The 14929-nt window shown below is 40.8% G+C and overlaps 1 protein-coding gene across 1 annotated transcript in view; it reads right to left on the reverse strand.

The window, feature by feature from the left end:
* Positions 1–222: 222 nt before the first annotated feature.
* LOC112963681 (DNA repair protein RAD51 homolog 2-like) overlaps positions 223–14929 on the reverse strand; it is a 226479-nt gene continuing 211772 nt past the window's right edge. Inside the window, exon 5 of the mRNA XM_026060992.1 lies at positions 223–733. Coding sequence (XP_025916777.1) covers positions 582–733 — 152 coding nt within the window. The 3' untranslated portion in view covers positions 223–581. The remainder of the gene's footprint in view (positions 734–14929) is intronic.

Below are 14929 nucleotides of genomic sequence, written 5' to 3' on the forward strand. Positions count from 1 at the left end.
GTACCCAGTGACAGGACAAGAGGCAATGGGCACAAACTGAAACACAAGAAGTTCCCTCTGAACATAGGAAAACACTTCAGGTGATCAAACACAGGAGCAGGTTGCCCAGAGAGGTCGTGGAGTCTCCATCCTTGGAGATATTCAGGAGCTGTTTGGATATGGTCCTGGGCAACGTGCTCTAGCTGATCCTCCTAGAGCAGGAGGGTTGGACTGGACGATCTCCAGAGGTCCCTTACAACCCCAACTATTCTGTGATTTTGTGATAGTCAGTTCCTCCAGATGGGGGAGGTGACTGGACATGAATTAAGAAGGCATGAGTTGCCTACACTTTTCCTTTACTAACTTATGTGTCAGTTCAGAAGCTATTATTAGTATGTCTCTTAAACTAACCTGAACACAATTCAGAATTTTCATAATTCCTGAGTTTAATATGGCCCCTCATGTACAGAGAACAACACTTACTTTCAAAGTACCTGTAATGAGACAAAAGAAGAACACCCACTAACTGCTTCACTGGATTTTTGAAAAAACAGTGTTGTCATTCATTCATTCATTTCTTAGTCTAGACTGCATTTGTCTTTCTATAGATTGGATGCATTGCTAGGAGTCTCATCAGTAGTTCTGGGTAAAGCAGCATCAGGTAAAAGATCTTTTAAGGCAGTGTTCCTCACTTTTATGTTCTGCAGGGCAGGATTGGTTCCTTCCCAGGTTAAATTTGTTTGATCCTTTCCATCTGAAACACACAATAAAGACAGAAACTTCAATGGCAATGTGTAAGAATGAAATCACAAAGTTACCATTTCCTCCAGTGAACTGCTGGTTGGAAACCACATTAATCCATAAAGCAAACGAATCCATAAGCTAATTTCACAGACTAGCTGAAAATGGATTTAATTGTATGTAACAATCCTCTTTCTACTGCCTGCCTGACTGTCCTTGTTACCAATGCCCAAATTCTCATTCACATTCACCTGGCTATCAAAGTTTCTGATGCTACTCTAGTGCTCTGCACCCAAACCTTACAACAACCCAGGCTCCTCTATTGTCCTTTGGCAGAGCTCTCCAAAGCCCAGTGCATCCTTGCTGAGGACCTTTGCACCACCATAGGTTCCTAATTAAGCTGTTCTTTTGATAGTCAGTGCCTATGGATAGAGAATGGGATACGCAAGAGGAATGTCATTTTCTACGTCAGCTTATTTTCTACAGTCAAAGCACATTTCCTGGAGTTAAACAGAGCACAGCTTACRCCAATATATTTTCCAACTTTTAGCAAATTTCCTTGGATTCAGAGCAAATATTACTGCTCCATCCTATATCCTCTCCTAATACCGAGGCTGAGAGCAGAGCCTGTCTCCCAGCCACTAAGAGCTGCTCCACATTCTACTCTTGGTCCCATGTCAGTGCCAGGCTGAAAAGCGCTCTGAGATGAAGTTTACTGTGTAAATACAGGATATTATTGTGTTTAGAGACATTATGTAACAAATAGACTGTTGTTTGTGGGAGAAGATATTAAAATACAAAATGAAAGTGTCCTTTCATGTCTTCCTGTTCTACCTGCAAGCTGATGGAAAGAACACAAACTGAAGCAACATGTASCAGTTATCAGGACCAAAATATCCAAGATAATAGTCAGATCATGTCCTCCTGTTTGCTGCTATTAACTCCATTGCACGGTGCCACAGTGCTATTCAAATATGTACTTCTCCTCTTATGATTTCTACAGCTGGTCTATCAAGACAACCTCCACTGCAGCACAGAAAGAGCACAGCTCTCTCAAGGACCCTGCAGATCAGATGCTTCAACGCARGGCCAATTCCTACTGTTCTGTATCAAAGCTTTGAAGCAAGTCAATAAAGCTGAAAGGAGGAGGCTGAAAGGCAAGGTATTCCACTGCAAGAGGCCATGACATTATTAATATTAACGGAGGCGATAATGTAGAAGAGTCACATGGATGTGTGTCAGGTAAAGAAGGTGGTTTTCTTTATGGCTTACACAGGTTGTCAAGGTAAGTTGTGTCTGTGTCCTCCTCTCTATCTCTGTTTGTTAACTCAGTGAAGACCAACTACACTAGAAAAGAGTCGCTAGTATAGCTGTCCTGGTCTAACTATAATGACAAAGATAATAAGCCTAGTGCAGATAGAACAAAAACTACTTTTCCCAATACACCTTTGACAAATTCCTCAAGTGAAATATGCTATACTGACCAAAGCACCTTTAAGACTATTTAAAATAATTTTGGTATCTATCTACTGTAGAACTTCTACAACATTATTAAAAATTATACCCTTAAACAACTTCACTATAAGTTTAATATAGAGCTGGTTTGCCCAGAAAATGTCCAGAAAATCCTGTCTGTGAATTTACAGTGAGAGCCTGAGGAATCAGTGCAATTGTCTATACTCTGTCTAGCTTTGGAAGAGAGCTGGCTGTAAATGTATCAGAAAATTTTTTTTTCAGTAGAAAGCTAAGAAAGGGAGAAGGTGAGCAAATTCTTTTCAAAGCAAAAGCTCTTAGCTAGCCTTTGGGAGCTTTATATTCTTCTCTTATTAAAAAGAAAGAAAGAAAAAAAAAAGACAGGTCAGACCCCCCCCCCCCAAAATAAGAAAACAATGGGGAAAATAACTTTTTTTTTTTTACTGGATAAACCCTCTCAGCAATTGGTTTAAAATGATCATCTATTTGTAAAAAGAAAGGGAACAGAAAATACCATGTGTCTTGAAGAATATTTAGGCATTCAGCAATGATGATGTACTAGTCTTAAATATTATCCTTCTCTGTTAGTGCATTAAAGATAATGTAAAAGATTTTTATAATTTCATTTTAGCCAACTATATTCTGGGCCTGAGATAATCCAGGAAAGATGCATTTTTAATATGCTATCTCTTTTTTGCTCATTTGTTTGTTCCTGTTAAACCCTGATGTTTAAAAAAATCACAGGAATCTTGGAAGCATGTTTAACAACACTGCTTTTTGAACATCATCCCTCAGGAATTCTGGGTCCAATGGATTCAGATTTTGTAAAGCAGCTGATCATAGGTTTCATCTATGGGATACTATAGCTTTTTTCTAGACTTCAGTAAGGTCCATTTCCCCCAAATAGGGTTTGTACAGGAAGCCTAGTTGCAAGTTTAGTCAAAGTATGATATGATCCATCCATAATCACAAATTATAAAAAAGCCTGACATAGCTTTTTAGCACTGTTTTTCTAGAATAGTTGCTAGTTATTAATAGGTATTAAACAATTCCAGTTGATTTTATGTGGAACATATCCTTACATGAAGTAGGCTGATGCTACATGAAACTGCCTACATTTCTACACAAGCTCTGATTCAATCCTTTTTATTTTCTCTGAGTGATTCAACTGGTGGAACTGGCCTAAATGATTATAGGCAAGCACATGTAACCCTTTAACAGGGCTAGAAGCAACTGCAGAGTTATTTGTAGTGCACGTATGCAAAACAACTTCAGTTTAAGATAGTCTGGGAGAAGTTTGAGGGAGATTTCCCTGCTTTATGTAATCTAATGTTGCCTCTTAGCTTCCTCTATTCACATGGCCAGGAGGCATAAGCATGACACCGCTGGTAATTTCTCAAACTCTGAAAGCAAAGACAATGTGCTCAGTGACCTACAACAATATCGCAGCTTTCGGTAAATCCTCAAACTCTGGGTCAGTGATATCTGGAATAAAGGAGGCCTGAAGGAGAAGTGGAGGGAAATAACTCAAAAAGTTAATGGCTTAACTCACTAACTGGCATACTTCAAAAGAGGTGGGCAGCCAAGAAGATCTATGTGCTAGCCCTCAGATATGTGTGTGGCCTACCCAAATCCCTAATTTTATGTTTTTCACTCCATGCAGAGCACTTCATCTCTCACAGGATCAGTGCTATCCCCAGCGCCCCAGCTCCAAGAACCCCATACCAGACCGCCAGTCACGCTGCCCTGTCAGTGCAGGCAAGGAAGAAAACTCTTCTTATTCATGGGCTAAGTCAGATCTAGTCCCATTAAAAATACTCATTGAAATGACAGGCTGGACAGGCAGAAGCTTTAAGGCATGTCCTCCTCAGGTAGGAAAAACACTCTGGTTGTTGGCAGCTCACCAAGAGCTCTGTGCTGTGAAGACCAGACTGCTTCTGATACCCAGGCAAGCTTGTTTAATGCTAGGCTGAGTATCTATCTCTACACAGTATATTGTGCTGAACAAATTGCAAATTTAGTGTCCCAAACAGGAAGATTTATAATTCAGTAACTATCCAGATTCTGAGAAACATGCTTACCGAAACTACAGCTAAGGGAAATACAGCAGGTGAAGTAAGCATGGTGGCACTGATGAGGAAGGAAATCCCTCTGCAGTGTACTGATAAGAGTATGCTTGATATATACTGTATTCAATTTGGACAATCTGCTACCAGGAAAACATAGACTAGCTGAAGGAAATTCAGCTCGGAGGCCCTGAGGACTGAATCAGTCTGTTAAAATGCTTTGTTGGTTTTATTTATCACTATTTAATTAGGGTGCTTAACCAACACRTTGGAAAGATGGTAACTTTGTTAAATATTCAACAGGCTGACCTTTCAGTTACAATATGACAATTCTGAATAAAGCTCATGGAAAGCTTGTCCTAGGTATTCCAACAAAGCCAAAGGGAATTGGACTGGACAAAAAAAAGGGAGTAAGGCACTATTGAGGAGAGCTAGTTAAAATTCCAGGTTTTGCCACTGTCTTGTTGAATGATCCTAGGCAAGTTGTTTCCTGTCCTATGCTTCAGTTTTCCCATCTGTAAAAAGAGTACAATGATATTGACCATCTTTGCAGATCACTTTGAGATGAACAGATAGAAAAGCAGTAATACATTATTAATTACTTTTATGATTATTTCTGAGGAAGAAAAAGCAAAGAGAAGAAGCCATGAATCTTTCAGGTTTTCTTGATCCTTATAAAAAATAAAAAGCACTACATAACGTGACTGTCACACAAAGAAATTCTTCGTGAGTCACCTTTAAGAAGAAATAGGGGGAGCATAATTAAAAAAAAGTTAAAAGCAGGCAGACACTCAGGAAAACACTCCAGATGGTGAAATGAGTTAGGCTGCAGAACAGACTCCCACAGGAAGCGGTGAAACCCCCATTGTTTGAAACATTTGAAACTGAATTCTTCAAAGCATTAGTACATACAATACAAGGAACCATCCTGCGCTGCCTCAAAAAGGTGGCAGCACTGCGATGATCTGTGAGAGATAGATACACTATCTTTCTATAATTTTAAGAGAATTCTTGCTGCTCTGACTACAAGGAGCTGTAGACTCTCCTTTTATCAATATAACAGCTGAGGAACATCTATTGAGGAGCTAACAACACGGTGTTTTTGCAGGAGATGGACTCAGTAACCCTTAACAAGTTTTTTCTATGCTTACTTCTTAGATCCTGACTTTATATGTCCAAGAGGGAAAATAAAGCCCCCTATTCTCTGTCTCATGATTCCTGTATGCGTCCTTCAGACTATTTATTTCATATATTACAGTCTAATGAAAAACTGGGTGGCTTGATTTTTACAAGCAGTGGTTTGCAGAAGAAATACCATGGTTTTAATAGGAACCAAATGAGAGATCATTACGTAAACAGCATTATGAGACACAGAACTGATGCTGAAATGTTAAATGCTCTAGGTCAAACTCACCAAAATGGGAACTGGCAGTTGCTTGCTGGAATGTTAGGGTTTCACCACTCTCGGATACTACTGCAAACGTTTCCCGCTGTTGCTAACGCTGGTTCAGCTCCTCTGGAGGTAGCTGTGAAGGGAGTCTGACTACTTCTGTTGTTACTCGCACTTACAATCTTAAGACTTTCTCTGAGATCCAAATTCAGAGCTTTGGGCCAATTTTATTGATACAATTTGGTTACTGGTTGGAGCAGGTAGAGGGAAGAAAATTTTTTAAAAGGAGCCTGGAATTAAGAGTTTTACTACCTTCATTTCCTCTTGGTCTCATACCTGCTGGTGTACTAAAAAAGAGGTGAGTTGATTCAGATGACATATGTGCTCTAGTGACCCTTAATTCTCTTTGGCTCTGTCTTCTCTCACAGGCTCCCTGCCTTCAATACTTTCATTTTCATAGTGACCAGCAATAAAAAGGCCCAAAAATGTCAGGTACCAAATCTTTCCTACCTGCAGGGTGGGGAGGGATAAAGAAAGGGAGATAAAGAGACTCCCTGGGGGCAGGATGAGCTTGGAGTGCTCATGATTATCTTTTACCTATTGAGGCAAGAATGCTGGCCTCAGCAAGACCTCTGGTTGCTGCGCTACACAGCGCCGTGCACTTCACCTGCTGCTTGTGCACGTGGAGGCTGGCACTGCCTGCACACTACAGTTGGCCCTGGCCAGAAATGCAGCAGTTTCCTCAGGAATGAATCATGAACAAAAACCAAACAAGAACTATTTAAGAAGTTTCTCCCTCCTCCTCAATGTCCTGTCCAGTATCATATTCCTGACAGTTTATTCTTCAGGAATTTAGTCATCTAAGGTTTCAATGACTCATGTGATGGACCTTCTACCCATTTCCTGGAAAGAGTCCTATGCAGTCCAATAGTTCTCACTACCATTTTCCCTGAGCTTCTCATTCTGTCTGCATTCTCATATATTTCAGCTTTCCTCCATTTTGGGGGCAGGGGGAGGAAGGCAGAAAAATCATGAGTGCACCCAAATTTGCAGTGTTACAGGAAACTGAAATGGTGAAAGAAACACCATGAAAACAAAGATGGGCACTGAATCACAGAGTCTCTTTTGGAAGTCACTGACTCTTGGACTGACAAGCTGGTTAGAAGAAAAGAATCTGCTGTAGAAAGAACTGTGTGGTAGAATAAGGTCATGAATTTACCAGGGCTGTACCCTATAAAATGAAGAGGAAAAAGATTTGAAGGCTCTCATACATCATTGCATGGGTGGGTGTGACTCAGTCTGGGCAAACGCCACTGATGACAAGTACCCTGTCACACACTACTGAATGAATTGGGCTGGACAGGAACCAAAGTAACCGTTTTACATACTTGGGCCAATCTGAAAGACACTTCTGTGCACAAAACAACTGCTTCCTTTCCTGATTAGAAAAAAACTTGAAATGCTGCTCACAGACAGCTTGAAGGATACTTTAGAAAACTCCGACCTAAGTGGGGCTGTGCAGTGCCTACAGCAGATGGCTGACTGGACATCAGTGATGTCCAGACCATATCTGCTAGCACACACACATATGCTACCAGTACATATTTATGGTATAATTAAAACAGGGCTCAAGCTTTGTTCTAAAAATATTCAGAAATGCATCCAAGCGTGAGCACCTCAACATAATTACAAAAGTGTGAAACAACTCAGATACAATGCAAGTGCATGCTTATAGACCTATACCTTATACTGGTAAAGGAGCAGATTAAGCTCCACTGGCTTGCAGTAGGTCTAGTTAAGGAATCTGCAGATCTGTCTGATGTAGACGTGCAGCATTCTTATAGGGTGATTTCCATGCTCAGTTATAGCAGTAAAAGTGTCCTGTATACTGATACACACACACACATACATGTATATATATGTATATGTGTGTGTGTGTGTGTATATATATATATTTTATATACACACACACACACACACACACACACACACACAGAGGCTTGTGATGCATATTAGTATATATACGGACATGCAGCACCAGCCTGCTCCCTTTAAAGGGATATAGTGTCAGGTCAAAGCGAGCTCGACATTCTTCTTATTAAAAAAAAATAAACTTTTACAAGCCCTGATTCCAACAGAAATGTTTCCATGATTTATTTTAAGAAGGGAACATTCCCCTGCAGTGCTCACCGCAACCCAAACATTGCAGTGCTGTGCAAGAGCATGAGAACCAGAGAGGAAACTGAAGAATCTATTTTCACTGTTCCAGCACAGAAATACAAAAAGTAAACAAACAGCAAAAGCAGTGGCAAATAAATTTGATTTCTGTGTTGATTGCACTGTTATCCGTAATATAGATAAGGAGAACAGACTTGAAGCACGTGTACTTTTCTAGTGATTTCTGTAAGACGTGACTGAGTGTGGGATGGGGACTCATGGGAGCCATTTACACTATAAGAAAGGGATTTATTGCTCTTTCTTTGATCTTTCCTGCTGCTCACACCTTGCCTTACACACTTCAGAAACGGAAGAGCAAACAAGAGGAAATCACCTCACTGTTTTCAAAACTAGAAAATAATTTGAAGATGGAGCAAGCCATCCAGGAAACAAATCCCCCATTTGTGGGAGAGTTTTCAAACTCTTTTGAAAGCAATGGGAAGATTCGTTCTTCTAAGTACCTGGAGCCTTCTATTCTACAGAAAGGGGAGCCTGCCTTCAGCTCTACTGCTTGTTTTTTTAGCTCAAGCTTGCAAAAAGAAGCAAGCACCAACAGAAGAAAAAAGACATATGGAGAAAGAAAGAGAACAAGCAAGGGAGCAAATACTTTCCTGACATAACAACTGGCTTCTGTTATGAATGAATATGGCTGTGACAAATGCACACACATGTGCATACATACATGCGTATCCCCCCCCCCCCCAGTTTCTCAGTCTATCTGAAGGATGGATGTAGTGTACAGCAAGACAGATGATAGTGTACAGAGGCGAGGAGAGAGAATGAAAAAAATTAAGTAAGTGAAGCCTATCTGAAAGGGATTGTAAAGATTGGTCTACTGGCAGATTAGTGATTGCACCAGAAAGTTTTTGGAAGCAGTAAACAAGAAATGGTTAAGTAAAAGCAGGTGGAGCACGCTGACTGCAGGAACAAAGCAGGAAATAGCTGAGTGTCTGAATGGATGCAAAAAAATGCTCCCCTGCTCAGCCCTTGGGCAGGCGCAAAATGCCCACTCCTCCTTCTCTCCCTCCTCTTCCACTACCCTTATCTCTCCAAGTCACAAAATCTTGCAGTCTGCAAACACCTTTTGCTGGAGTAATCTGCTCTCCTTGAATTGCAGAAGCAGCCCTGGCAGAGCTGGAAGGTACTGCCCAGAAGGCAGAAGTAAAGGGGTCTCACCTACTGCACAGAGGATGAGTCAGAGGCACCCAGTGAGTGCCAGGGGCTTCACATGCGAGCAGCCAGAACAGTCTCTGGATACTGCCCCAGGTGCTGTGGTTCCAAATGTATTTAGCATAATAATGACTTAGACAAACACACTTCTGTGGTCCTTTTCATTCTAGGGGGCTCCCAAAGCACGTTAGCTATAGGAATCATTATCGCTCACTACTGAAACACAGCCCCCTCTGGGGCAGAACACAGCAGCTGTTTAATAGCTCACAGAAACATCACACAAGCAGATGGAAAAGAAAGTGAAAAGTGTAAGTAGAGTTCTTTCTGCTCTCCTTCGAACCCTTCCTTTCCCTCCTCTTTGTCCACAGCTTCTCATGCCAATTCCAGATAATTCCAGATGTGTGTCTTTCCCACCAGGATCTGAAGACCTCAGAGACTTGACTCAGGAGACTGGGGATCTGCTTGCCAAGGAAATGCCTTCTGGTGCTCTCAGCCCCAAGGGGTCAAGCTCCTGCTGCCACACTCTCACCCCTTGCTATGCTGCCAGACATGCTGCTGGATGGAGGGCAGAAGTGTTGGTAAGGAACAATTCTGGTTTCTTCCAGATGAGGATCAAGTACAGTACTAATGTAAAGTTGTTTAACATAGATAAGACATGCCCTCCAAGTACGCTAAACAATCACATTAAAGCCTAGAGGAATGTTAAGAAGGGAGCATATACATAAATTTGAATAATTTTGACCTTGTCTACATTTACAGTATTAGACAGTAAAGCTGTGTTGGCAAACTCTACTCTCAGATATTTCTGTCCTCCTATCCTAGATTTAAAGTAAAAAAAAAATCTGTTTCTCCTTACACTTGTATGCTGAGCAAAAGAAACACTGGTGGCAGACAAKCTTTTATGGTGTTACAACTGCATAAACAAGAAGTTTTTTCAGGTAGAGAATTCTTGCAAAGAAATCATGCTCTTTTTTGACATTATTATTTTGGTTTAACTTTGATGCAGGGATTAGATGTTATTGGGTGTTCAAATTTACTCTGCGTTTTCTACATTCATCTCTTAAAACAGTTAATACATACAGCCAAAAACCTTTTAAGTTCAAACTCTTAAAATCCCAGTCTGGACAAGGCCTTTGGGAGCAAGGTTCAAATTTATCCTGCCCAATCTCCAGCAAGAAAAACAGAATTATATACTTCTCCTCAGGCTACATCTTCTCCAGGGGTTTCCTGAGAACAGCAGTCACCAGACTGTCAGCCTGGCACCTTTCATCACAGCTCCCCACAAGAGGAGGGAAAGGAGTACTCCCGTTGCAGGAGTTGGTGCGGCACCTTCTGCAAGCACTGCCACATTCATTTAAGAAGCCGTGGAATATAAGTGTACCCAGTGGATGTGTCCCATCAACTTTATCTGGATGGCAGGACAGTTTCTGGGACTTAAACCTTGGCATTGAGCTTTGAGGAAAAATAGGCCATGAATCATATAAATCTAGGAAACTAAGAGAAAGTAACCGAAATGAGCAGAACAGAAGTAAGCAGGCTGTCTCTTCCCTGTCCCTTTCAGTTTCTGCTTCCCTGCACCCTTGCCCACATTTTTTTTACACTTAAGTTGTCGAGAAAAACGACAGGAATGAGGTTCCCAGTATAATCACAGTTTGCTGAGAAAATCACAGCCTGCAGCAGTAATTCCTTTAGAACTGGAGACAGATGCTGCTGAGGTCTAATCACAGTTTTCCCACTAACCAGGCCCTGAGTCTAATCTGTCATCAGCTGAGAGGCCACTGACTCCCGGTGCACATGCAAAGTGGAGCTGCTCTGTTCGCTCCCCTCCCTTCCTCAGACCCAGCAGTGCCCGAGGGCTGGTGGGTTTCCATTCATTCCTTACCTTCAGCGACAGCAACACTGCAACTTCAAGGCATTGCTTATCTCTCCTCTGTGCCTGGTATCACAGCCACTCAAAGCCTCGCTGGAAAGGGCTCAAGTGGTTGTTTTCTACCTACAATGCTGTTTAGAGCAGCAGTGACTGCAGTTCAAAAATATAGTTTAAGCTGAGATAAGTTGAAGAAGAGGCTTAATGAGAATGACCTTTAGCTAACTCCTCCTTCCAATACATATTACATTTTCTGCTTAGTAAGAGGACAAGGCTGCACTCAGTGATTGATAATATAACTCTGTATGTAAACAACAGCAACAAAAAAATTGAAAGGAGAGGATGAGCACAGAAATAGGAAGAAGAGGGAAAAGCACAAATGATTATATTGAAAAAAAGAGCTACAAGAGAGCACTCATATATAGGAGAGACTGAACAAAATTTCTCCTTTATGWTACACATAGTTGCCATCAAATGTTTTGTATCTGACGTTCAAAGAACATAGAGCCAGATCTTTGCACTTCACTACACTGGTGAAAAAAGCTCTAAAAATAGTGGACCTAACCAGCTCAGGATTGCCCCTGGGCAGGAAAGAATCACCATGGTATGGAATTAAAATCTTTTAATAGGATTCTGGTCATAAAAGGAACCTGGCTTAAGTAGTCTATTTATTTCAAACCCTTGTTACTGTAGGACCAGTGAACCAGTGAGAACTAGGAAGGTCCTTAAGCTGGTACCCACCTTACACATCTGTGTAGTTAACAGGAGCCACAAAGTAGCAGGGGAAATGCCACTTGGGAGGCACAAACTAAACAGTTGTGTATTGCTGGAGTAGCTGGTAAGAAAGGGATAAGGGAAAAGAGTCACACATCTGGTGTGAGGCAAACGCATATTAAAACAGTTGACTTTCTGTAGCAGCCCATGGCCAATTCAATTTCTTAGTGTTCAGCTCTTTTTCTGGGCACAAATGATGACACTCACCAGATCTCCACAGTAAAGGGCTATATGGTAGCTTCTCAGCCCCTGACAGACACAGGGAGAACAGAAAGCAGAGCACGATGTCTCAAAGAGGGGGAAGGAGTGACTCATACAGGAAGAAAAACAAAGCAAAGATGAACTAGAGCATAAGAAAAGAGGTAGACTGTTGGCTGTAAATCAACTTTTCTTGCACTCAGAAGGGTGGGTATTAGAGTGAGAGGAGTTGTACTTGACAGTAATGGAAGTCCAAGGAAGTTTGATTAAGATTAAATGTCAGTCAGACGCCAACCCAGAAAAGAGGCTTTAAGGTGAAAATCAAAGACAGGAAGCGACTAAGTAGATCAGAAGTTGTGGGTAGTGAGTTGGATAGATTAAGTGAGACTTGGAGCAACTAAGTTAGCTCTGCTAACGAGAAGTGATAACACTTATAATGTCACCAAGTTTTAACAAATCTGACTCTGAAATCACCTTCCAGGCACTGATAGCAAATCAGGGATTGTTGAGTTCTAACACTATCCACATACGAGCAGATACTGTTTGTGTTTTAACAARAGATTGGTTTTACAGTCACTTTTTGACCCTGCCAAGCTTCCTGTAAATAGTACACTGTTTTGTCTGAACAGGATTTCTTCGTAAGGACCTAGGAAAAAAGAACTGACTAATAGAAACTGTGAGACTCCAAGAAGGGCAGTTACTGCAGATTGAGGAGACAGATGCAAGGTAGAAACTCCTTTCCACTCCTAAATTCAATAAGGCTTTGATTCAACAGTTTGGTTCACATCCAGGACAGCCGGAAGAGAACAGTCACCTTGTATTTTTGTACCTGATGAGAAAACCCCAGATTGTATGTGTGCATTGGGACAGTTCAATGTGTGTCCATCCCAACTTCAAAGAGGCTTTCAACGGTCTTTCAGCTGTAGGGTTTGAGGAAGGGTGAGAACTGCTAAAGCTAGCCCCATCCTCATTAAATCGTTGCCCTCTCTGGAGCAAGCATGCAAGCGGAGAGAATAGAAGATATGCATGAGCAACTGAGCATCTGTGATCTCATGACCTTTGACTGTTGTATTACGGGAAATGTATTCTTCGGTTGCTATGCTTTTCTAATTCATTTGTACTTTCCTTCAGTGACTCCCTTGTATTTTCTTTGGTGCTCCTGTGTAATGGTTTCAAGGAACCACAGATATCTCCAAGTTAAGCATGCATACAATAGCTTTAATTAAATATTTGCAAGTATCCCTCAGTAATGCAAGGGAAAGGGAAAGCAAACAGTCTTGTACTCTCTTATACCTATCCTTTCTGAGCCCTTCCATGAGTGAAGGCATCAGCAGTGCTGCCCCTTAAATCCATTTCTAACCTATTGTGAAATGAAGGCCACTGGGGACCTGCTGCTCTGCATGTAAGCACTTCAGACACGCCACTCCCAGTAAAAGAGCTACAGTTCACCTGTGGAAGGTCTGATGCTGAAATMTTTTAGGCTAGGACAAAACAAATAAAAAATAAAAATAAATTAGGGTGAGCATTTTCTACTCCACTTATAAAAATTAGAGAATAAGGACAAAAATATCCTTACCCATTTTTTGAAATGCAGCCAGAAGATGTTGTAGGTAGGGCAGCATAAAAGCAAAGGTTTTGATTTTCTTTTTTTTCTTTACCAAGTTTCTATAGTTTCTACCCATGATCTTGGAGTTAATTTTTGACTTGTTTCCAATCCATCTATAGTATTATACCATTATTCAAGGCCCCTGCTCTTAAATTTTCTAGTATGTTACTTTTATTCTCTTCATAAAAAAATCTTAAATTTTTATTCCCTCTTCCCTTTATCTCTCCTTCCTTCTTGTTATCTTTGACTGCAATATCCTGAATCTTTTTCTAGACAGATTTCTTGCTTCCTTCCTCAAAGTATTAATGCATCTTCAGAATTCTGCTGTCTACCTTTTAAAATTTCTACTTTTTGTTTATTACTCTTCATCTCAGTTTCAGGTTCAATATTCTGAATTTAATTTTTTCTGTTMTCTATGCCATCATTGGCACAATCTCAGTCTTGTTCTTGTTCTCCCCCACTCCCTGCCCCCTGTGATGAGTTATCTATTTATTATTCTCTCAAATGGGGATGTTTGCTTCCATTGTAGATAGTTAACTACATCATTCTATATGTACAGAATAAAACTAGAGGATTTTTGTTTTCATTTCAGGCATTCAAAATAAATATATATATAGAAAATGAAACATGGAAGGGGAACTTTATCATACAAAGATGGAGGAGTAAGAAATAGGATGCAATGATCACCAGTCAGTTCTGTAAGTCAAATACAAGACAACTTTACATTTACAGCACAGAAAGCAGTGGCTTGGTTTAGAGGAAGAAGCTTTCTCTATTTTGTATGATATGGAAGAGCTGATAGTATTTGCAAGAATAACAGTGAGGCCTAACACCAGTACTTGCTACTAATACTTACAACTAGTATAAAGCACTTGAAATTTTCAATGACTGATATAATTATTATTTCAAAGTTAAGACAAGTAAATTTGAAAGCACTTTGGCCTGGCTGTACATATTTTATTGCAAATCCATCCGCTACTTTTCAATGATACCCAGAGATAACATATACCAGAAAAGATAACAATGAATATAAGACTGAAAGAAAAAAACAAAAGCCAGTTTGATGAGAGAATAAAGAAACCATGCTTCTAACTTTGACCTTGAATATCTCCCTGCACTGAGACCAGAGGCATTGCCAGTTTTGTGCAAACTGACATGCTGAATTTGGGAAGGGGTTGTGCAGGCCCAGCTTTGCTGGAGCTTGAGGTGCAGTGACTTTTCAGGAGGGAAGGGAAAGCACTGGTTATTACACTCAGTGTAACAGGGTATAAAGTGCAGCAGGGTAGTCTGAGAAGACAGAACTGCTGACCCAACTTAGTAACAAGAACCAGAAGCTGCAAAGGCGAGTAGGAGTGGGATGGAAAGCAAAATCTTACAAAGTGAGGGAGGAAAGGAAAAGGCCAGGGAAGATCTACAACTGCGAGCAGCTAGCAAATGCTGACAGTCTT

This window comes from Apteryx rowi, unplaced genomic scaffold (genome assembly GCF_003343035.1).
Source record: "Apteryx rowi isolate R43461 unplaced genomic scaffold, aptRow1 scaffold_173, whole genome shotgun sequence".
Taxonomy (NCBI): Eukaryota; Metazoa; Chordata; class Aves; order Apterygiformes; family Apterygidae; genus Apteryx; species Apteryx rowi.